The 25,874-nt window shown below is 44.6% G+C and overlaps 1 protein-coding gene across 2 annotated transcripts in view; it reads right to left on the reverse strand.

Annotated features, from left to right (window-relative positions):
• The window catches only part of HCN1 (hyperpolarization activated cyclic nucleotide gated potassium channel 1), an 893,359-nt gene extending 892,388 nt beyond the window's left edge, over positions 1–971 (reverse strand). For both annotated transcript variants that reach the window (XM_085631226.1, XM_085631227.1), the window contains exon 1: positions 383–971. In XM_085631226.1, coding sequence (XP_085487352.1) covers positions 383–738 — 356 coding nt within the window. In that variant the 5' untranslated portion in view covers positions 739–971. The remainder of the gene's footprint in view (positions 1–382) is intronic.
• Between the last annotated feature and the right edge of the window lie 24,903 nt (positions 972–25,874).

Here is a 25,874-nt window from a genome sequence, read left to right on the forward strand (position 1 = left end):
AGGGGAACAGTCGAACCATCACTCACGTTTTCCTAAACACATTTCACTACCCTGGTTCCCACGTCTCCTTTCAAGCCAGGACACATTCTTCGACAGGTATAGCATTTTTCCAATATCTTTCCAGTACCCAGATGTCCAGGTCAAGAAATAAGAGAGGGCGGCGAGAGGCACCGCTCAGACATGGGGGAAAGGCAAGCTTTCCTACGCTTGGCTGCACTTTATTTTTTCAAAGTTTCTCCTCTTGAATTACACCCTCCGGGCTGGGCTTTGTTAGAGACCCAGCCAGGTGGAACGGGCGGCAGGTCCCTGCCCTGCAGACACCCTGTCTCAGTGTGCCAGCGGCACACGGCCGGGCAGGTACGGGGAGGGCCGCTCTCCTTACCTGAAATCACTATAGGGGTGGATGATCCAGAACCCTGCAGTTTTAACCCTTTCCTGCTCCGTCTCCACTGCCTTCTGGCTGCCGAACATGCGGAGGGAGAATTTGTTGACCCCGGGCTGGAGTAAGGAGCTGAACTGGCGCTGAATGAAGCCATACTGTCCTCTCTGGGTCCCTTCGGCGTCCTCGAAGCCCACTACCGGCTCCTCGGCGCCGTCGCCCTTGAAGCAGACGGAGTTCCCGTGCGGGTCCTTGCCTCCTGTGGCCGCCGCCGGTGCCATGCCCTTCTCGGTTTTGCCCGCGAGCACATTATTGCCGTCGTCCCGGCTGTTGGACGAGGAGTTGAGCTTGCTGTCCATGCTGGGGAGCGGCGGAGCGGGCTTCTCCCTTCGGCTCCTCTGCTGCTCTCATCTGATGCCCTTCAGCAGCTCGGCTCAGCTCTGCCGCTCGCTGCTGCTGCCAGCACTGGAGCCCAAAGTCTCCCGGCTCTGCCTGCTGCCGCCGCTGCGCTCAGGTGGCTGCTCCAGCTGGTGGCAGCCGAGCCTGCCGCTGCCGCCCTCTGCTGGCCGAGCGCCGCCATCGCCCTGCTCCAGCCCACACCGCTCTCCACCTTACAAATGCCTCATGACATTGAGCTCCAGAGTCCTTGAAGATTATATGCAGCGTTTGTGTCTGTGAGGGAGGTTGTATGCGGCTCGTGCACGCGCGGAGGGTGTGTTCTGCCTCTGTGCGGCCAAATACAAAAGAGGAAACTCTGGGGAGGTGCAGGGTGGTCTGTGAATGTCAATGTTTCCTTAGGTTTCGAATATACATCAAATTCCATTGAAGGAGAGACATGGAAATGTCGATTCATTGTGCAGGTGTACAAGTGGGTAGTCTGAGCACACTCACGACGTAGCGAACGAATAATAAGCAATATTCCAGCGTGTCACTGCCCAGATTGAACTCGAGTGGGTCTTGCATTTTAAAACAATTTGATTTAAATGACACGATTGCGTCAGAAGCGCTTGGATAATGATGGAGCCTCCTGTCATTTTCTAGGCACGTGTTATTACTGTACGTTGCAGTGCGCCGAGCATCGACGGCGTCCACGTGTGGACGTCAGGTACCCTTTCCCAAACAGCAGCCGCCCCTTGTCTCTGGACAGAGGCAGAGTAACCTCGGCAGGCTGACATGTAGAAGAGACATTATTGGCACGGAGAGCAACGCATTTGCATAAATGCAGACACATGGTTCGCACGTCAGTCTGTTGCATGATTCAGCCTGCAGAGCCCTGTCAGCTCCAGATTAGCTGCAGTACCAAACAGCGAGCCGTGCCAGGTGCTGTTGGTTTTACACTGAGTGCTAAACCGTCTGACAGCCCCCACCGGAGGAGGTGGGCGATTCCAAGTCAAAGGATGATATATTTCAATCTAGAGGCTGGGGAGTGTCCGTTTTACTTTCAATAGGGTTTCAAGTCGCTGCAATGCAGCTCTGTGGCACACCCTCTAAAGGGGCAATTGAAACAGGGAGGGATGCTTCGCACAGAGGGCAATCTAGGAGGGAAGTGCTTCCTAAGACAGAGAGGACGTGCCTAGTGGGGAGCTTGAGAGGCTGCGTCCTCGAGAACCTGTCCTCTGCTTTACCTGCGGTTAGGCATGTCTGCACAGGTAAACTAGACCAGGGAGGAGACAGGGGACAATGCTATAGAATATACGCCAGATGTAAATTAAAATAGGTGGCATTGGGGCAGTAGTGTAGCAATAATGCCATGGGCCCTAGTGCAAGCAAGGAAAATGGCGCATTTGACCAGTATGGTGGTAGTGAAATACGATTTGACAAGGTTCAATGGGACCCGGTGCCACTGCACCTGCTTCAACAATGGTCAATCAATTAAGCGGTACTTATATAGAGCAGCTTATCACCCAAGAGGGTGTCCAGGCTCGGTGCTGCCGGTATCAAGTGAAGAGCCTAGTCTTGAGTCCCGTCCTGAAGCGAGTCAACGTGCGTGAAGTACGGAGGTGGTGGGGAAGGGTGTTCCAAGATTTGTCAACAAGGTGGGAGAAGGAGCGTCCTTGGGGGTGACAGTGGCGGATGTGTGGTATCTGTGCGAGGGAAGGTGGGCAGAACGGAGGCTCCAGGAGGTAGTTGGAAGTTCAGGAGGTGATTCATGTAGGCGGGTCCATGGTTATGGAGGGCTTTGTAGGCGAGGGTCAGAAGTTTAGAGGTTTAGAGCGGCAGAACATGGCTACGTTGGCATTGTAGGGCCTTACTATTGGGGCACTCTAGGAAGGGAGGATCCTTCTGCATGGTTACGCCCACTTTTTGCCTGGTGCTGTAATGGTTTCTGACTAGTCTGACTAGGATCCTGATAATCAGGACCCAAGTCTCCGTGCTTTCTCCTTTAAATTGACATGGTAAATACTTAGGTACATCCCAGATTGGCTACTGGTGTACCATTATAAGTCCCTAGTGTATGGTACTGGGGTACCCAGGGCATAGGTTCACCGGGGTCTCCCATGGGCTGCAGCATGTATTATGCCACCCATGAGAGACCATTCAAATTGTGACTACGGGACTGCCATTGCAGCTTGTGTAAGCTGGTGCTAGCACAACTTACGACAGATATATGTTTCCCTATATCTGAGGTCACTGCACTTAAAACCTATATCACCCCTAAAGCAGGCCTTTCAATCCTGAAGGCAGGGTGTTTGGTTCTGAGTGTAAGGGTGCCCCTGCATGAGCTGGACACTCCTACAACCTACGGAGTCCATTCTCCCAGGTTGTAAGTGCATCAGCCATTACGATATATAGAGTGGCCATCCTCCATTACGCAATGTCTAACTCTAAACTGGCTGTAACAAACCCTGTCATGTTTGATATCGAACATGGAGGACAGTGTGGAAAGTATGATTCCATGCACTGTAAAGCTCCTCCGGTAGGCCCTCAGTGCTCCCGGTACCAGCCTTCTAGACCCGGACAGCACAACATGGCTGCTGCCGACTAGAGACACGTTTGTCCCCTCCTGCTGCTGAGCCAAGCTTGAGCAGGGGAAGGCAGAACAATAGGTATCCGGTCACAGGGAGGTGTGCCCACCTCCCTGACAGGGTTTAGTGTATTGGGGCCGGGTAGGGGCGCTTGCCAGCACCACTCAGTCTGCTTTAGGGGCACACTTGGTGCCCTTTTTGCATAGTCCAGTTCACACCAGCTCAGGGAGCTGTTAGCTCCCCCTCTGGCGCGAAACTGGACAAAGAACTTGGGAGTATCCGCCCCACTGTCCGAACCCCTCCCCCAGGAGGAAACCCTGAATCATCCCAACCCTTTGCTTAGGGTACTTAAGGGCTTACCTGTAGGTGGGTCCCTAGATTTGTCCTGGGACAAGATTCATACCAAGACACCACTTCTTCTTTGACCGTCTGGGCACGCTGGACTTCGCTGGACCTTGCTGTGGGCTCTGAGACTGCAAGTGGGAAGAATCCTGCTGCTCCTGGTCACGTCGTCATGTAAGTCTGACTGTAACTTCTGTGCCTGTGCTCCATACAGGATCTTCCAAGACCTGTGGACATCCAAGACACCTAAAGGAATCTCCCTTGAAGTGAAGGAGACAGTTTCCTGTATATGCAGGCACCGAAACAAAGCTAACCGGTCTGCTGATCCTGAGCTCCCAAGGCCTCTGAAAGTGTCAGCAACACAGATGATAGTTCTTCACATCCCTCAAGGCCTTGCCTGTCCTCTCATCAAGTTTGAGGCAATTAGTCCTTGTCAGAGCTGCAGGAACCGAACCCCTGTGCACTACATTGACTTGCCATTGCAAAGGCTTGTTGGCTTCCTTTCACCAAGATCTTTGGGCTCCAAGTAGCCACAAACTCAAGCATCTCCTGTGACCAAGATCTTTGTCTTCGCTGTATTACTTGCATTGTGGGCCTGCATCTTTGGTGAGCTGCTCTAGGTCCTCTTGCGACCGCAGTGCCTACAGGCTGTGGGTCCTCTTGAGGGTCTTCTTTGAATTCAGTGGGCTCCCCTGATTGCTCGGGGCCTACTCTGCCTCACCTGCTTGTGGCGAGTCACCTCGACCTTGCTGGTCCCAATACTGCATCTTTTTTGCTTTCCACGTTAGCTGTAGTTGCCAAGACTTGTTGGTGCTTCTGATGGACATGGACCCCTCAACTCTCGACATCCAAAGTGGGAAAGCTCATGAACAGCTCCTGGTCTTCCACAGCATTGCCTGGTCTTCACAGCTGCAGCTCCAAAGTCACCATCAGCACTACTGCAACACCCAACATCGGTGGGTATTCGTCTTCCGTGCCTTCTGGTCACTCCTGAGTGGCATAGACTCTGTCCCCTCTGCTTGCAGGTACTTCTCATCTTGAATCTACCTTTGGGTTTTACTGGACACTTTCACCTTCTCCAGCAGTTGCATCTTTCTGAAGTCCTCCATTGAGTTCGACAACGGTTTCCAACGCCACTTCACAACTATGCACCCGGCTTCTCTGGTGAGGGTATCCTGATTCCTAGGCTATCCATGGGTGGGGTGGCTCTCCAACCTTCTGTTTTTTACATGGTTACTTCAGGGTCCACTGGGAAGGGTCCTTCTTCTTTAAAATTCAGCCGCGACTTACCCATTGACTTGCATAGAGCCCATGCTTGTGTTCCCACTCTGTACGCAGCCTCTGTGGGGTTCCTGGTTACTTACCTCAGGTGGTTCCTTGGGTCCCCAGCACTTCTACGTCTTCTGGGTATAGTCTTGACTTGAGTCATGGTTCGCATACCACTGTTTTAGTATATGGTTTGGTCTCCCCATGGTGACCACTGTGTATTCATGCTACTTACCTATGTTTTTGCAAAGTAGTGTGTTCGTTGTGTATATCTCTGGGCAGGAGATATGTGTATGTGTTAGTGAGTGTCTTATAATAAGTACACATTTTTATAAATACACTGTATGGTTCTTTTTCACTTAATCTACACCAATAAGATCATGCTCTGGAAAAGCAAGCTGCTTCGCACTCCTTCTGACTAAGCCTGAAGGCTGCTCTCCACAGCTACCACTTAGAGAGCTTTCTAAGGTTGTCTAAGACCACTGAAACCACCATAAGGGTTGTCTGGATTAGTGTAGGGTGCCCACTTACATAAATGTGCACCATATACTAAGCCATCTTCTCACACGCACCCTTTTGTTTTTTTTATTTTAAGTAAGTAATACTGGGCTTCCTCGAAGTAATTCACCATAATGCATGAAGGTCACTTTGATTTAAATTAACTGACCAATCTTATACTTAAAAGGCATTGTCACACAAGCTAGTGGTGGATACGTTGTCACGCTTCAAAAATATATTGTCAAAATCTAGGGTATTAAGATCAATTAAACACAGTCATACGAACAATCAGACATATGATAGGTGCCACTCAGGGTAAGATACCCCACTACCCAGAGTATCAATAACACAAGCCACCAAATGACTTGCACAATGTGTACAGAAATGGAGACCCCGGCACTCTAATTATTTAAATATACAATTTTTGTATGGGAATCTTTCAAAACCAGAGAAATGATGTAGAGAAATACCTCCTGACACAGAGAACATCCAGAGGAACATATGTTGATCATTCAAACATTGATTTATTCATTGGTAAAAAACCAAAAGCATGATCAATGACATTACATCAGAGTGAAGTGAGTCTGGGGGGGCCACGTGGATACAGGACTAAGTGGGCCCTTTAATGAGAACACATCTTCGTCTTTTTTAGAAAGAGATGACATGGTTCAGGAAAGGTATCAGACAGATTTACAACAAACCAAATTCAAAAAAATAAGGAGGGGGCTAAACCGGAGCAAATATGAGAGAAGGGGCAATGACCAGATCGGTCTCACACAATCTGAAGAATTGAATCAGACTGTGTTTTCGGAACAGGCCAGTGGAATGGTGTTACCTAAATCATCTGAAGAAAATGTAACTATTGTCAATTTCTACGATTGTGAACGTACAAAATGCGATGTAGCTGTTTTAAGAAAGAGACTTAGTTTTAGTCCCATATCAATGCCAGACTTCACACGTATTCACATTGATTTATTTAAGTTTGTTCGCCGAATGAAATTAAAAAAAAAATTGAGAATAAAACAGCTTCTGTGCAATGTATGGAATTGATAGCAACACCTTGTAATAAAACAATCAAGGAGATACAAGACTTGCATTTGTTGTTATCATTAGATGACTGTTCTGGTACACCTCCGTCAATGTTAGACATTATTTCAGACTTGGATATTGTACCTAATCCCAGTCTAGTTAGTGGTCTAAAGCAGAAGTCTTCGTTTATACCTCCTTTGCCACCATATAATCTGGTGGATGCTTTTTATAAAGCAGTCACTTGTGACCTACATAGATTAGAGGATGCTACATCATCTTGCTCACAGTCCTCCAATTTCAGTCTCACCAGAAAAGAAAATAAGGCTTTGAAAGTTCTCGACAATAAGTCAGACATAATCATGCAAAATATTGACTATATTCAGGCGATTGAGAGGCAACTTTTAGACGGGCAGGCATACATTAGACTCACTAGTAATCCACTAGGCGATGTCACAAAACTTATACGGGACAAACTGACCAACTTGAGAGAATAGGGGCTCATCTCAGACATTGAATACAAATATCTGTTTAATTCTTCCCCCAGAGCACCATGTCTATATATTTTACCCAAAAATCACAAGCCAAGTGCTTTTCTGCAAGGTAGACCGATAGTGTCAGGTATTGGCTCTCCTACAGAGCGAATATCAGAGTTCATTGATGTCTACCTGCAACCGTTGGTACATAATCTATCCTCTTACATTAGGGATACGGGCGACCTGTTGAATAAGTTGGAAGATGTAGAATGGTCCAATGATTTCACTTTTGTGACACTAGATGTCTGGTCGCTATATACAAGTATACCATTAGAAAAGGGACTTCAAGCCTTAGGTGAATCATTGTAACAGAGAGACGCAACACTTTATGAACATACACAAATGCTCTTAGATCTTACACGCCTCATATTGGAGAACACTGTGTTCTTACATCAAGGCAATTGGTACAGACAAGCGGTAGGGGTCGCTATGGGTTCGAAGTTTTCGCAATCATATGCAAATTTGTATATGGAAACTTTGAACAGAGACATTTATGGAGAGTGGGTCCCCCAGAAGTGACTGAACATATCATATACTGGTCACGGTACATCGATGATATTTTCATGATATGGTCTAGTGATGAGAGCTGCCTTGTAAGATTGGTGGAACATCTTAACAACAACATGTATAAATTAAGTTTTACACACAAATCTAGCTGAATTGAAATTGACTTTCTAGATGTTCTTCTCTATGTGAAGGACAACAAAATCTTATCTAGACTTTTCAGGAAAGAGACATCATGTAATTCTGTCTTGCACGCAACCAGTGCACATCCTAGCTCCCAAATTAATGCCATCCCACTGGGAGATATGGCAAGGATCAGGAGAAATTGTACTGACCACTCAGTGTTTCTCCTGGAGCTGAACAAACTGGAGGAACGTTTTTTGCAGAGAGGTTACTCGCAAACAGTTTTGGATAAAGCAAAAACACGAATCCTCAAAACTTCCAGGCAATCATTGTTGCACAAAACATACAAGAAAAAGAGCAACAAATGAGACAGTGTACACAAATTGGCATTTGTCACCGGTTTCAACACCCATAGTCACGTAATTTACTGTATCTTACTGAAACTTTGGCACTTACTTCATCTGGACAAATCGTTTGATAAATATATCACAAGAAAGCCCAGGGTGGCACATAGGAGAGGTACCACTTTACGTAATATCTTGTGTCATAGTTATCTTCCTCATATAAGACAAAATACAACCTGGCTTCCGACAAGACCAGTGGGTTTTTACAAATGCACGCAGTGTAATGTCTGCCCATATGATATAAATAAACTGACTGACTTCCAATACAATACATTGACAAAGTATTCTGTCTGGGAACTCATAAATTGTAACACCAGATTTGTAGTCTACTGCATAATTTGTGTTTGTGGACTCATCTACATAGGCAGTGCTTTACGTCCCCTAAAATAAAGAATTCAAGAACACATTAGGGCGGTCCGAAATAACAACATGTACTACCCCTTTGCTGTGCATTTTAATGATTCACACCCATTGGCAACCATGACGGGTATCAGATTTCATGGTATTATCCAAATACAATCACAACAGAGAGGGGGAGATCGACTTCTCAATCTACACAGGACAGAAAATCAATGGATAAGAGATTGAGAGCGGTCGAACAGGGTTTAAATATTGATAGAGAGTTACATGTCTTTCTGTCTGAATAATTGTGAAAATTCAGGCTTGATCTCTAGTATGATGTTAAAGTTATGCTGTATTTAAAAAACATTAATATGAAAAGTATCAACATGTTCCTCTAGTTTCTTATAGGATTCATTTGAACATGTAGACTATGTAGGTAACATGTTTATGCTACAATTAATTATACCATGGAATATGTCATCGGATATAATTCAATAATTTTGGGAGTCAGGAATATTATGGAATCCATACAAAATTTCTTTGAAATGTTTTTTATCTAAAGTTGTACATTCAATATGAGTTGATATAATTTTAAGCTTAAATGTGTTAAATCATGATGCTGTCCAAACTTAAGCAGACATTTATAACCTTGGGCATGACGTTTTATGTCTATCTCCTTATTTTATACACATAAATGTTTATATTTTTTAGCAATGTAGCTGGTAAATCAAACTTGGGTGCTGTCTGATTTTTTAGACCCTACTGGTGTTGGGGATCTCCTTCCTCCGTTTTATCCCAATTTCTTCAGGCTCACACTTGTTCTTTAATTATTAAGTCCATTCTCAATCACATCTATCTGTCAGATCCTGGCTTTGACACGTTTCTCCCATTAACCTTTGTATTTCATACTTTTGATAGCTTTGGAGATTATGTTCATTTAAATTACAAGGATAAGATCCAAAGTATTCGGGAGCTTAGTCGTTCTAAGAGAAGTTATTTACCATTTCAATATGGCCGCTTCTTCTCTTGAAATGGAAAGTCCGTTTTCTAATTACGTGTTTTCCGAATGCTGACATCTGAGCTGTTCCGGGGAACATTTATGTTTAAATACGATCGCGACATGAGTCTCATTTGTTTTCACTTAACGGACGGCAGTGAGTTAATTTGTCGTGACTACATGGAGTAATTTCCCAGGTGAGTGAGAGCGGCAACTTGTTGGCATGAAGTCCATTAGTTAGTGTGAGCGTTGTTAAAACAAACATATATTCTCTCCGCTAGGAAATGTTTGGAGCTTCAATTTTCTGAATTACCGTCTAGGATATGGGACATTGCCGGTGCTTATAATGCATGCCGTAGTTTTGACAAGGTGTGCAATGCAAATACTGTTTTTGGGTTTATGAATTGAGTTTTTCTGTGATTGCACCTCAAGCGTAACTAGGGTGGTACATAAACTTTCAATTTGACATTACACAGACTGTTTAGGTCCGCATGAGACGTGAGGTGTTTTGACCTTTTAAATGGTTAATGATGTATCCGGGAAAATGGATCCAACTGTTTGCATTACGTCTAATGCTTTGTTTGTGGTTTTAAGTATTGGACAAGCCGTTATGATACATGTTTTACATAATGTTTAAAAAAAATGACAACTCTTGGCTTCTCTTTCGAGCATCAATGTCTCATCGTGTAATTGGAAGTCGCACACATTTTCGACTGTTAATTAGAATGTTTTGTTCTCCGCTAAATAATTAGGTCTGCCCATATGAATTCAAATCCATATTTACGATTTTTTCTAGGGCCTTATCATAGTACCTGGTTTTTGGACTCTGATCTTCCTCAAATACTTTTAAAGATGTTAGAAAACGTTGTTAGTGGAACACAAGTTGGTCAACTTTGGGGAGGCTTTAGGTAATTTTTAAGATTGATGTTAAAATTATCTTTCTTAAATAAGTGTTTTTTTTTCTTTCATTTTTCTTTTCTTTTTGAGCTACAGGGCCTTATCATAGGTCCCTAATCTGTGGATACATATTTGCTGATGACAGCGTGACTACTACCTTGTACTATTGAGTGTAAGTGTTTTTTAAAATCTGGTTAGAGTACAGGTGTTTGTAGGTCGAGTGACATTCGTGTTTGTGATCGGGTAAATACTATTGTATGTAGTAATTGTCTGCTTTGATATATCTCTTTGGTACTTAGGATCACTTCGTAATATCAATGGACATTTGAAAGTAAGTGTGGCCTCAATATTGGAATTTTCTTAACAAATGTAGGAGTAACATTTTAACAATATTTGAATATTTGACTTTATCAATCAATAGATATAGACGCAGCATCAAATAACGTCTGGAAGAACAAATCTTTGATACCAAAGTCGTGTTAAGGAAAGACAAGGACCTACAGCAGTCATCAGAAGTACACTTTTAGGTATACACTCATTCAGAGAGAGATCTTTGGCTTTTAGATATTATGTATATGTAGTTGATTCTAACCCGTTGGTGTTATACCACTTTCTACTTTCAGTCGATTCGAGGATCCGAATGTGGACCTAGGAATCTATATTTATTCGAGATTATTGAGTCAAAAGGGGAGCAGATACTTTGAGGCCCCCTTGCGAATATTACTTAAGGTTATTAATTTTATAGCTGTTAACTTTCGGCTTTTGGGCACCTAAAAAGGTCTCAATGAGGAAGTTTAAAAAATTTCTCTTTTCCTTTCTTTCTCACGTGATTTGTTTTTAAAGACTTACCGCAATTAAAAGTATCTCAGTATAAATCACTACACCATAGTGTTTTTGAAGTTGTGTTTTGGAGTCTTATTCACTTATTGGTGTTTTTAGATTTTAATATCTTTACTTGTCTTTTTCTGGGTTTCTTCTTCTCTTCTTTTTCTAAGGCGTGATCATCTTTTTCTTGGTTTCTATCACACATTATTTCTCTGTCTTGATACAATGAGACAATTTGTTGATGTAAATAAATAAACAAAAAAATTATTTTCTGTATATATATACCAATTTTTGTATTCATGATTATTTCTACAGCCTTGAGGATGTCACGGTGGTGACGAAACGCGCGTTGGCCGTTTCTGATGTTCTACATGATAAGAATTGGACTTTGAAGAACTTCATTGAAAAAATCCTTTTTATGAGTACTTTGATATTTGATGCAATGTCATTGATCATGCTTTTGGTTTTTTACCAATGAATAAATCAATGTTTGAATGATCAACATATGTTCCTCTGGATGTTCTCTGTGTCAGGAGGTATTTCTCTACATCATTTCTCTTGTTTTGAAAGATTCACATAAAAAAATTGTATATTTAAATAATTAGAGTGCCGGGGTCTCCATTTCTGTACACTTAAAAGGCATTGTTCAACTTGAAACTGGGAAGGTCATTGCTGTCTTTCCTTCCATCCTTTATATAATGTTCAGTCATGGTTGCATCAACATATTTGGAATATATTTATGAAGTCATTTTCTTCAGAATGGAGAGCACTGGCAGTCCCTTTACTTGCTCACAAATTAAACATACATAGGCGCACAGAAAGGTCAAGCCCATGGGCTCAGATTGAGCAAAATGTATCTGTTCTCTAGTTGTATATTAGTAGGTAAAACATACTACTCCCAAACATTTCAAAAGGAGAAGGCCGAGTCAAATGATCAAAGGTTCTTAAAAAGTCTAACACCTCATCAAAGGTTAAGTGATAAATTCTGATACCTGTGGAAAACCATTTGCACCAGAATCGGACTTACGATTTGTGTGATAATTATCACACCTTCACAGTTTTCCCCATATAGATCCCAAAGGGTTAACCCTGCTGAATTTTATCAAGGTAAAAGAAAGGAAAAAAGCAAAATAAATCACAATGCTGTGTGTTAAAATGCAATTCTGCATGTAATGCCCCATTTTCAAGTTTAAAATTCATAATAGAAGGTATTTATCACACGTGTAAAAAACTCACCCTGAGGTAAGAGTAGATTTCCATGTGAGGTAAGCAACCCACTCTTTTACAACCATCTTGGAATTAGAGCCGTAGGGATCCCGCGTGGGGGCAAGATGGTGGCCGTACCTTTGGCCGAGTGAGCTGGCGTTCAGGCGCTCTCCTGGATAATTCCACCCACTATTCCTATCTGGCTGAAATCTGATATATTCTGCAAAAGGGATTAAATCGATTGATTCTGTGGCATGATTCGGCGTTTGGTGTTGTTGTGGTCGGAGCCTCCTGTGTCTTCCTGTGCTGTCTATGCGGGACCCCTTTGCTTCACGCTATTTTCAAGGACTTTTGTTCGACTTGATGAATACAGGCCCCAGCTAGGCCCGCAGAGTACAAGGGTTCGCTCTCCTGTAACAAAAACTGGAAGGAAGTTGGCACGGAAACTGCAAAGTACAAAGACAGAGTTTATTAACCCTTAAGGGTGGTCCTACAACCTATACAACACTCTTCATAGAGTAGCACACAGAACTTGCGTACATGGTCCCCTTTTATACACAAAAGAGGGGCTCATAAGTGGGTGGATACAACATGAAGCGAAATTCATTACCTTTTATGGGCATTTTCGATACAGAATCAATATGTGGGCGGAGTAACTAATTTCCTGAGCCCGCGAAAACATGGTCAAGCAAGGACTAACTGATAACAGATGTGGTCAAGTCTGGGCATGCGCCAGACGGACAAAGGAGCTATTTATAGACTGTTACTAGGCAGATTACAAGAATAACTAGTAAAGAGGTAGGACTCTTCTCGTGCTGAGCACGTGGAGACACGACAATACAAAATGGAGTCCGGACATTAGTCAACATAAGACAAGAAACATGTTTCAACTAGAGAGAATTCATGTCTTTAGTGAATGCTTAATCAGATCGCTGTTTTAGTTTTCAACAGACGACCCTTTCAGCATTTACTGAAGACATTCGGCTTATTAGGATAATCATCATATATGTCAATTTTCATCATCTCTTCTACCTCTTTAGTTAAATGTTTTTAATAGGTGACATTGGCGATAGCTTTCTTATCAGGAATACAGAATGTCACACATAGGGAACAAAGTAAAGGACCACATTGGACACAAATGCAACAAGAAAACAGAATTGCTACAATAATACAAAGACCAGTCAAAACCTTCCACCCCCATGTGGTGATCATTGCCCAAAACCATCCAGACAACGTCCAAGTGCCATTTTCTGTATGGATTTCAGCTGCAATCTTATGTAACTTATTGATAGCATTATAAACTGATGGCGTATGGTCAGGAATAAACACACAACAACTACTTCCGATAATTTTACACGCTCCACCTCGGTCAGCTAACATAACATCTAATACCATACGATTCTGTAATGCAACAATTCTAGTAATTTGCAATTCTTCCGTAAGATTCCCAAGAGCAGCAGCGGTCTGATTTGTCACAGCCTCTACAACTCTTGTTAATCTTCGAACTTTCCTACTATTTAGGGCAGCTCCAACAAAGAAAAACAATCCTAAATTGAAATCAATATACTGCTGTAAGCTAGTATCAGTTTGATCAACGTCATCAATAGATAGAGTATGTTTATACCTATTTACAGTCACATTATTCAACAACTTCAAATCTTTATGATAAGATGCAGGTGCTAAGAATACAGGAGGTAATAAGAATGCTACATAACATACTCCGGACCAACCGGCCGGTAAGCGATAATAACCCTTATTCCCACATACGAAGTATGTGTTATGGGAAGCTAAGAAAGTACTTTTATTTAGCCCGTATATATTCAGCACAATGATACAATCACTAACACCGACAGGAATATGACCCACACTCTGGACACACAGGTCCGCTTGAGCTTGTGCCACCTGAATCACAAAGCTCTCTTGTCCTGTAGTGTCTCTGGTGTTGGTGAAGATGTAGGGAATTGATTTATTGTCCGGTCGATACTCTTCCCATTCCCATATTGTCCCATTCGCTTGTGGATAACCATCCTTATCTTGATGGCACTCCCTATTAAGTCTAAAAAGTAATCGTCCCACTGTAGGTTTCCGTGTGGCAAACAGCAAAGTGTACCATGCTCTACAGGAGCCATTATGAGAAAAAGGAAGAGGTATGAATGGCGTTCCTCCTTTCTTCTGATGAGCTGGCATCATACCACATATCCAACAGTTCGTAGCATTCGTGGCAACGTGAGTATGATGCAACATCTGGATGAAAGTGTTATTCAAATAAGACTGACGATGCTTCAGTTCTTGATACGGAAGTGTATAAAAGTAGTGCTCCTCAGGCACTGGAGTAGTCAAAACAAGCAACTCCCGGGCAGGAGTCACATCCTCAACAAACCATGTGGTTATACCAACAATAGCTACTGTAATAATAAAACCTGTTGTGCAAAGAATCTTCTTCTTCTCCATCTTAGAGTAAAAAGTCAATATCTTCCTGAAACTAAAAGGTTGTCAGAACTCTTCCCCTTAGGCAGCGGTTGATTTCTTCACCAGCGGGCCAAGACGGGTGTCGCTACACTAATGCAGGGCTGATCCCCCCCCTTGCCACATTGGCTCTCCGTTTCACTAACCTAAGGGCCGTTCTGACAACTTTGGATACAGCAGTCACTTCCTTGGTCTGAGGTGATATCTTCTTCCTCCAGGAATCGCTTGGTCCGGAAAGAGCTCCTCAGTGTCGTTCGGTTCCACAGCACGGCCTTTCTCCGCAGTCAGAATTTCTCGATGGTCGGTCAATACAGCAGGCTCCACCAATCCGGGCGGCACTTTGCGACAGTGCAAGGAATGGATCCAGTTCTTTCAATTGGAAACCCGCACAGCTGTCCTCGTTGCGAGCAAGACTTGCTCAGGACCAACCCATCTCGGCTCCAGACTGTTTGACCTTTCGAAAACCTTCAGCATCACCTGGTCCCCAGGTCGGAGATTATGACCTTCACCTGTGGACCGATCAGGGAGCGCTTCTCGGACCTGTTGATGAATAGAAACCAAATTATCCGTTAACTGTGCCAGATAATCATTCATCATTACACAAGGTACATCATACACGGACTTAGGTCTTGGTGGACCCCAAATATTCATTGGGCGCCCAAAGACGATCTCATAAGGTGTGAGACCGGTTTGAGAATGCGGTATCGATCTAATTGACAATAATGCCAGCGGTAAAGCATCTGGCCAAGTCAAAGAAGTCGAAGCTTGGATCTTAGCGATCTTAAGCTTCAGCGTACCGTTATACTTCTCTACCAATCCCGCAGACTGAGGGTGAAATACTGCATGGAACTTCTGGGTAATGCCTAGACCCTTCAGGATATACTTTATAACATCTGCTATAAAATGAGGTCCGTTATCACTCCATAGCAATCTGCAAACACCGTATCGAGGGAAGAACTCCTTCAATAGCATTTTGGCTGTAGTCATTGCAGTATTGTCTTTCGTAGGGTATGCCTCAACCCATTTGCTGAAGGCACAAACCACTACTAGAACATACTTCAGATTGTTACAGCGCTCAAGCTGAATGTAATCCATCTGTAAAACCTCAAAGGGTGCAGTAGGTGTTGCAAATCCTCCTGCTGGAGTTCGTGTACCCTTTCCTGGGTTATACCTCAGGCAAATCATGCAAGTCTGCACTACCCTCTTTGCCGTACTAGCGATCTCCGGATGCTCCCAAACCCGTGTGAGTAGTTTAACAATTGCGGAAGCTCCGACATGCGCTAGTCCATGTGCCATCTGAACCATAGGTTGTACGAAGGCTGTGGGTAACTTCCATTTATCCATCTGCTTATTTCTCCAACATCCTTCGTCATCTAATTCTCCATCATTGGACCATTGCTCCCGTTCCTTATCGGAAGCGGTCCTCTGTATTTCCAGCACCTCTCTCCTAGCATCGTGCCATCTTTCTGCCTGTGACTTCACAACATACATTGCAGTAGCACCAGGCTGCATCGCAGTCTCTCGTGCCACCCGGTCTGCCAAAGCATTCCCTTCTCCAATTTTATCAACCACTTTCTTATGGGCACTACATTTAATTATAGCAATCCTCTTTGGATATGTTAATGCAGTCAAGAGGTTGTGGACTAACTCCCCGTACATTATCTGCGCTCCATGTGACGTTAGAAACCCTCTCTCCTTCCAGAGTAGGCCGAAATCGTGCGCTACTTCGAAGGCATAGCGGCTATCTGTATAAACATTCACACACAATCCTGCACTGAGCTCACATGCTCATGTTAATGCTATCAGTTCCGCTGCTTGAGCTGATTTCTGTGGTATGCGTGCTGTCTCCACTATTGTTTGCAGTGTGGTGATTGCATACGCTGCTGAAGTCGTACCATCTGGTAGCTTCAGGCATGATCCGTCCACCCACAGTTCTCCATCTACATCTGTAAAGGGCGTATCCCGGAGATCAATACGACCCTTTGTCTGTTCCTCAGTCACAAGAATACAGTCGTGTGCCTTCCGTGCTTCAGACTGAGTTTCCGGGAACGGCAACAATGTGGCCGGGTTTAACGTTACACACCTCTTTAACGTAATATGAGGAGCCAAAAGCGTCAACTCATATCCCGTTAAACGGGCACTGGTCAAATGCTGCGTCTTTGTCTGATTAAGCAGGGCATCAACAGCATGGGGGACTAATACCAACAGTTTGTGAGATAACACAATTCCCTCACTTTGACGTATTGACACAGCTGTCGCCGCAACCGAGCGAAAACAACCAGGCAATGCTCGGGCAACAGGATCAAGTACGGCTGAAAAATATGCACAAGCGCGGCTTGTCGCCGTGCATCTGCACTAAAACCGATAATGCACATCCATCTTTCTCATGCACATAGAGTGAAAAGGGCTTCGTATAATCAGGGGTCCCTAACACTGGTGCTGAACAAAGGGCCTGTCGCAATTGCTGAAATGCAATTCCACACTCGTTCGACCAGGGAAGAGGAATTGGTGTGTCCTTTGTCAAAAGGGCTAACAATGGTTTAGCTATGTGTGAAAACCCCAATATCCATTGCCTACAAAAAGAAACAAGACCCAAAAATGCACGCACGTCCTTCTGTGTGGAAGGCACTGGCGTGTCCAAAATTGCTTGAATACGATCTGACGTGAGTGCACGCCCCTCCTTAGACAAAAGGTGACCCAAATACGTCACCTTTGGTCTACAGAATTGCAATTTCTTCTTCGACACCTTGTGATTGTGAGATGCCAAAAAGGAAAGCAAGGATAACGTACTCTTCTCACACAGCTCAGGAGTGTCAGCCGCCAACAAGATATCATCGACATATTGTATAAGGGCGACACCCTCGGGCAGAACAAAGGAATCCAATTGCCTTTTCAATGCTTGACTGTAAATACTAGGGCTTTCTGTATAGCCCTGAGGGACTCTACAAAATCTATAAGACCTATTATTCAGAGTAAAACCGAAAAGGTATCGGCTATCAGGGTGAATAGGGATCGAAAAGAAGGCATTTTTCAAATCAATAACTGAAAACGTGGTCGCCGTTGGCGGGACCAAAGTGAGTAGCGTCGTGATGTCAGAAACCACTGGATACTGAGGTATCACAATCTTGTTCACTTCCCTTAAATCAATGATAAACCGATAAACCCTAGTATCCGTATCTTTCTTCAAAATGGGTAAGATAGGACTGTTGCAAACATTATAGGGAACTTCTTCCACTACTCCCGCCTTAATCAAATCCTGCACAATCTGTATGAGTGCCTCCTCCCCCTCCTGGGAAATACGATACTGAGGGAGGCGTGGTAGCACCGCACCCTCCTGGACACTAATGTGGACAGGCGGAATCACCATCTGTCCCACATCAGTATCCGAAGTGGCCCACAAAGAACGAGGGAGGGAAGCTAATGCAGTCTCCTCCGCAACCACACACATCCGGTCGGTCATCGGGTGATTATCATTTAATATCACACGTACTCCAGCGGGGGAGCAGCGGATCGTAGCTCTGAAGTGCTTGAGCATATCAAGACCCATAATGTTATCAGGCGTGTTCGGGGCAAGCAGAAACGGACAGGGTGCAGAAAAGGGATCAACATGGAATGCAAGTGGTCGGGAAAGAGGGCTTCGAAAGAGTTAACCATCAAACCCTACCGATGTAACCATTAAGCCAGATGGGGGAGCCCTCGGAACCAATTGTTTGGATAGCGCACTGCGGGTCGCTCCTGTATCAACTAGGAACCGATCAGTAGAACCCAAAACCTTTGCTGAAACATAAGGACCCTTCTGATCAACCGGCACTTCAACTGATTCCAACCCCCATCCAACGCATTCCTATGCATGCCGCGAATCATGGTACCCAGAGCTGTCAATCCCTGACATTTGGTACTGGTGCTGTCGATCAAATACATTGGGTCTATCTCGCTGCTGCGCGTTAGGTTCAAAGCGAGCACGATCATTAGAATTCCCTCTGAAATTCGAAAAAACCCCTCTACCTCTCGCTGGACCTTGACCACGTCCCTGACGAGATGCATACAACACCGGACAATCTCTGGCCCAATGGCCCGACCGTTTACAATACGCACATTGATTCCTATTTACATCTGACCGACCCGAAGGGGGACCATAGAATCCTCCCCTACCTCTATTGACACCCCGACGAGGCGGACCATACACTTGCGCTAACATCACCTTTGTTTTCAAATCTTTCGATTTCTTCTCCTCCTGCCCCTTCGCCTCTTGTTCCTGACGCTCATAATACTGAGTCATAGTCAGGAGGGATGCCGGAGACGAAGTGGACCAGGAACTTTCACTCGCTTTTAAACGAGCTGCTATTCCCGGTAATAAATTCGCCACATATTTATCCACAAAAAGATGTCTACCCGTATCATCCGTAAGTGACTGACCACTAAAATCGTGAAATGTCTCCTCAAAACGCGTAAAGAAATCTGAGACTGATTCATCAACCTTCTGTTTATACGATGCTAACATATTCCAGTCAATCTTTTTAGGGGGAATAATTGTTTTCAACTTAGTCAAGATAGCAGCGGGAAGATCTAAAATAATCTGCGGTGGTTTTTGCACGGGTTTTCTTTCCCTATCCTCATCCTCAATTTCAGACCACTTAGCCTTAAAAACGGGAACATCATCCACCTTCCGCACAGATCTCCACATATCCGGTGGTAATATGAGCCCAAAGAACAAATCTATATCTGCTAAAGTCATAGTACAAGAATTCAAGGCCCCTTCGACCTCTTCATAAAAGGCCGCTGGGTTTTTGCGGGGGTCAGGTAAAGCATTCTTCAATGCCATAACATCAGCCCTATGCCAGGGAGTATAGACCCAATTATACACAAAATATCCCTTAGCATCGGCGGAAGTAATATCCGAACTAGTTCCCGCTCCATTAGGAGGAACATTCAAAGGTGCTGCCTCTCGCATCGGTTTAGCATGCACTAGTTCGCTCTTATCTGAGTGGGAGGTAGATGACTGGTCATCGCCGTCACGTGGATTCGACTGCTCCTGTTCCCCTGCCTTTTGGCGCGCTCTCTCCTTAAGGTCACTCGCCGCGACCCGTAATGCAAACAGCCGTCGAACCGCATCAGGTGCCTTAGAGGGAGAAAAAACACCGTTACGCAATGCTTTAGCATCTAATACTACATCATCAGGCTCAAAAACTTCTGAATATTTCCGAAAGGCAGAAATCACTTCATCAGAAAAGTGTCCCAAAAAATACAACTTCTCTCTATCCTGCCACTTTTCCCAAGAGTCCAACAATTCAGTGAGGGATAACTTGCCCTTAAGTGCACGGAGAGAAATTTTCCGAAGCTCACTCATACGCTCGACTGACAACATAGACCGCGTGTCTACCTTATCCGAAACCAATCCTGACTCCTGCGATCTCAGGGCCGACGTGCCAGCATAAAGAGGCGGAGAACGATCTAATAAATAAAAATCATCTTCAAAATTAGTAAGGACAGGATAGAGTGGCTGGCGGACAGCATATTGACCCGAGACTTGCAACCTACGCTCTTTCTCTTGCCTCTCCGCCAGTTCTCTTTCCTCCCGACGCTTCGCTTTTTGTGCTCACACATGATCATTCTTCCGTTGCTCTTTATCAAACAGCGCTTTCTCACGTTTCTCTCGCTCACGCACTTCCTTCACCCATAACCGTACACATTCAAACGTGTCTTGCCGAGCACGCCGTTTACACATACACTGTTCCACATACTCAATCTTACGCATATCAAATGATCCATACAAAGGCCAGCGCAACTCAGGATCCTTTTTGGTGTATTTCCTCCACACTGTGCTGTACATTATAGAAGAAAGACCATGCTTCACATACATATCCCTATTAAGAGTCCCCTCTGGGGGGGCTGGAGCAGATTCCACGAGGGTTAACCAGTTTCCAAAACAGCAGCACCACTTACGGAGTGCGCTAAAAGCAGGCATGCTCAAAAATAATGCAAAATATGCAGTATTATCAAAAATGGCACTTAAACGTTGCGCCGTTCAAATTGACACAGCTCCGGAGAATTATCTCCACATTACCTGCCTATATGTGTTGCAACGCATATATTCTCACAGTAATCAATACAAAGCATGACCGGTCATCACAAAACCAAACTCAAATAGCCAACCCAGGCTTCAAAACTCGGAGCAAGTACCGTACAACGGTTCTTACCAATCAAGAGTATCCAGATTCCAACTGCCAAGCTCCAAAATTTGCCCAAACGTTTGTCACGGCAAAACCGGCAGAAGAGGTCTCAGTCGAGGACCGGCGCCACCCAGAAGGTCAGCTCGGAAGGGAAGGAAAAAAACCTCGGGATGCCAGGACTAAAACGCCACTGGCAGTGATCACATCCCCGGCCAAATTCCTCACCTTCGTCACGACCAGTCCTTCGAGCATCCGAGTCGCCGATGAGCCCCACGTGACGGGCGCCAATTGATGAATACAGGCCCCAGCTAGGCCCGCAGAGTACAAGGGTTCGCTCTCCTGTAACAAAAACTGGAAGGAAGTTGGCACGGAAACTGCAAAGTACAAAGACAGAGTTTATTAACCCTTAAAAGTGGTCCTACAACCTATACAACACTCTTCAGTATTGCATAGAGTAGCACACAGAACTTGCGTACATGGTCCCCTTTTATACACAAAAGAGGGGCTCATAAGTGGGTGGATACAACATGAAGCGAAATTCATTACCTTTTATGGGCATTTTCGATACAGAATCAATATGTGGGCGGAGTAACTAATTTCCTGAGTCCGCGAAAACATGGTCAAGCAAGGACTAACTGATAACAGATGTGGTCAAGTCTGGGCATGCGCCAGACGGACAAAGGAGCTATTTATAGACTGTTACTAGGCAGATTACAAGAATAACTAGCAAAGAGGTAGGACTCTTCTCGTGCTGAGCACGTGGAGACACGACAATACAAAATGGAGTCCGGACATTAGTCAACATAAGACAAGAAACATGTTTCAACTAGAGAGAATTCATGTCTTTAGTGAATGCTTAATCAGATCGCTGTTTTAGTTTTCAACAGACTTACGTTTGTGATGGCGCCGAAAACAGTCCCAAAGGGCGCTAGGACCCGTGGTCCGCTGGTGGTGTCTGGCAGCCCAGGTAATGATGTGGTGAACGTAGGAAATGGAGGCGGCGGAGGATGCCGATCGGCTGCGGGGTCTGCCGGAAATGGCACCACCGCAAATTCACTGTCTGAAACTGGTGGACCCGCCGAGGCATTACCTAAAGGGGCCCGATTCAGGGGTGGCAGACGGTTCCCTCACTCTTCAAAGTGCAGGTCGGAAAGAACAAGAAATTTGGGGGCTCTGGCAGTGGGGAGAAAGGCATGAAGGAGCTTTCAGCAAGTCTGTCCGGAGTCCCTGCTGGATTGAAAGAAGCGCATAGCTCAGGTACTTTACCTCCATTCGCGACGGCTAAAACGAGTTTGGGAAAGCCTGTTAGCAATGGAAAGGGGATGAAGGATAAAAATGGCAAGAAGAAGGCACGGGGGGCTCATATGAGGACATAAGCTATATCGACCCTGTCTCAAGCCATGATATCGTGGATGTAAGTGCAGGACCATCAGCAGCTGAATCTGGGATCGGTGGCACTCTCCAAGAAAGTAACCTTATGGGAAATGTAGTCCCTCGAGTTGATAACCAGGAAGTTGGGTCGTTAGACTTTTTGGTCGGAAATACTCTTACTCCAAATACTGTCACAGACGTAATAGATCTGTCGGCCCCTCAAGATGAAGATTCTACAGAGCCTGGAAAGGAGGGGGAAGCAGGAGATACATTTTATTCTATGTCCGACCCCTCCTTATCATCAGAGGATGAAAATCCGGGGAAAGACTGGGCAGATGATGATAGCGATGTCAGTGGCTGGCGCTTCTGGGAGGGGGAATTGGGAGACACGCTTGTCTCTGAAACAGTTCGTAAACATAGTGAACAAAGGGCACAAGGGGATCTTTTATTAAGTGAGACCATCAGTTCAACTGGCTCAATGGCTTGGGACTACTCTTGTACTCCTCAATCAAATAACACTGAAGGCAATATTGTAGGGGCGGCCGTAGGTGCTCCAAGGCTGAGTCAGTGCATCCCTGCTGAGATCACGCTTGCTACTATCCATCAAATCATCATGGACCATCGGGTGGAGACCCGGGTGGAGAGTTCACGTACCCAGGGCGCCTGTCGTAAATTACAGAACTCCATTCGAAGGGTGGCTAAGACATGCTCCGACTTTGCAATCAGGATCGGGGAGGCCGAAGGTAGAATCTCCTTGTTGGAGGATGAACTTAGAATAATCTATGGATCCTAGGTGTCCCGGAGGGTAAAGAGGGTATCCGTCAGTTTGTGGCAGAGCTTTTCTCTGAAGCATTTCCGGAGATGAAGCAGTGGAACTGGCAGATTGAATTGCAGAGAGCCCACCGGTTCGCTTTCAAACAACAGCAGAAAACTGGACAAGCTATTGATAAGCCTCGAGCTATTTTGATTTGCTTTAATAATTTCTTAGCACGGGGGCAGTGTATGATCTGGATAGGCGAGAAAGGAAAAGGGCAGGGAAATGGTGTGAATTTTTTTTAAGGCCCGACTTTTGCCAGGTAACAGGTGAGAGAAGGTGGCAGCTTCGTCAACTGATTCCATCATTCCAGGAAAAAGGGGCACAAGTTTATTTGTTAAACCCTTCTAAATTAAAAGTGATATTTCAAGGTCAGATGCGATTTTTCGCTTCTGAAATACAGGCAAGAATTTTTGCATACAATGTCAGATGGGTAAAGTGAATATCTTTTTTCTTTGAAGGAATGTGCTAACTATTATGGGGATTAGCTGTAGTATTGTCATCAGAGCTGGGCCTTGCTCTGTGGTATTTTGTGTTTACATACTCTATTTTTCCCCTTTCTTTTGCCTAGTGGGGGGGAGGGATCCAGGGGGGAGGGGATGAACCCAGCTCTTCATCACAAGGGGACCTTCGGTCCTGTTGCCTCTTAAGGTGTGTGGAGGGGCGGAGGGTTGGCTCCTTCAGGGTTGGTGGGGCTGGTGGGGGAGGTTGGGGGAAGGTGGTATGGGTCTGGGGTTGAGGGCTGGCAAGAGGGTGGAGGAGGGGGGGAGGGGTTGGGGCTGGGTTGTAATGTTGTTGTTTTCTATATGTTGTCATGGTACTTGTTATCAAAGGAAACAAGTAAATATTGGTATAGGTATTATTTGTTAAGGTCTGACGAAGAATATGGTGCTTTCAAAGATGGTGGGTAGAAGGAGTGGAATATCTATATGATCTTGGAATATCTGTGGTTTGAATGACAGGAGAAAAAGAGGCTTATTGGCTAAGTGTGTACAATTTATGCAAATCGACTTGCTATGTCTGTAAGAGACCCATATACCATGCAGTAAAAGCAGATGGTTGAAGGAACTTGGCCTCGATTTGTTGGAATACACGCACCAGGGTACTACAATCAGGGGGGTGGCTATTTTGGCAAGGCGAGGTTTAGGGATTTGCAAAAGAGTAAAGGAGGACCGTTTGGGATGGTGGGTGATTATTTAATTTATAGTTAATGGTGTCCCTTTCTCAGTCTGTTCTATATATGGGTCAAATTTGGATGACCCGGAAGTTCTGAATTACATAAGTATAGAATTTGCCGTATGGCCACATCGCTAATCTTTTGCGGAGATTTTTTGTTATGTTATGTTAGGTTAAAAACAATTTATACAGCGCACGTTCACCAACGGTTTCTTGGCGCTAAGCGGGGTCAGTCAGTTGCTGGAGCAGTAAAAAAGGAAATTTTAGTTGTAGGCCTGTACAAACAGCCAGGTTTTGAGAGACGTCCTGAACTGAGGGGACATAACGTTGTAGTCTGGATGCAATAAAAACCAGGCCACAGTCCGAGAGGGCTTTGTAAATAGTGCAGACTAGTTTAAAAAGACAGCGTTGGCTCACAGGAAGCCAGTGTAAGTTTTTCAACACCGGTTTCACATGGTGAGATTTAGGTTGACCGTATACAAGCCTAGCGGCTTGGTTCTGCACCAGTTGGAGCCGGCGTAGTTGGTAAGCTGGAATACCGGTGTACAAAGAATTAGCGTAGTCAATACGCGACATCACCAGTGCAAGAACAACTTGAATCCGGGCCTCAAGGGTTAAATATCTGTTTATTTTACGAATTCTTCGGAGATGAAAAAAACAAGCAGATACCACAGTATTAATCTGTGCCTTCATTGTAAGGTCATTGCTAATCACGATTCTCAAGCTTTTGACTGAGTTGACAGGAGTTGGAGGGCATCCCAGGGAATGTGGCCAAAAGTTGGAATTCCAAGGATTCCCTGAGCCGCCCGTAAGAATCAGCTTGGTTTTGTCTGGATTTAACTTAAGGTGGTTAGCACTCATCCAGTTGCTGATGAATATCATAGTGGGCTGGAAGCTTTCTATAGATGAAGGGGAAGAGTCGATGTTAAATACAAGCTGGAGATCGTCAGCATATGTATACATGAAATCCTTTCTGTTTTCTTTGTTTTGTTTATGCTTATCTCATGAAAACAACAATAAAAACTTATGGAAAAAAAAAAAAGGAATTAGAGCCTTAGGGCCCTAAAGCAGTGAAGCACAACCCTCAGCAAGACACAGTTCACAAGATACCACTAAGTAATCCAAAGGACAGTGGGTCCTCCAGATTCTTTATTGTGTCCACTTAGACGTGACGGATGCAACTTACAGGAAGTGGATTCTTTATAACTTTCAGCCTAGCACCTGACTGATCATACCCAGTGTCATCCTTTTTGGATATGTGCCTTTCTTGACCAAAACAGTGTGCTTGACCCTTTTCTCATCTACCTCTGCAAATGAGACATATCCTTTTCACAAGTCTTATACTATGTCTTTGCTGATGACCCACAAAGCATAATCATGCAATCCTTCATATACATGTACCCTCTCTGCCATCTGATAAATGATGGGCCTTCTAATACGCAACCAGCGTAAACTGCAATTATTAACATTCATCTCTCATTTCCTTCCTTCCCAGCTTCACCCTTCCGTCTCCTTTATCCAATAGGCCCAGGGGTATTATTGATAACCAAATCTTACCCTTCCCTA

The sequence above is a fragment of the Triturus cristatus genome, chromosome 2_1, assembly GCF_964204655.1.
Source record: "Triturus cristatus chromosome 2_1, aTriCri1.1, whole genome shotgun sequence".
NCBI lineage: Eukaryota > Metazoa > Chordata > Amphibia > Caudata > Salamandridae > Triturus > Triturus cristatus.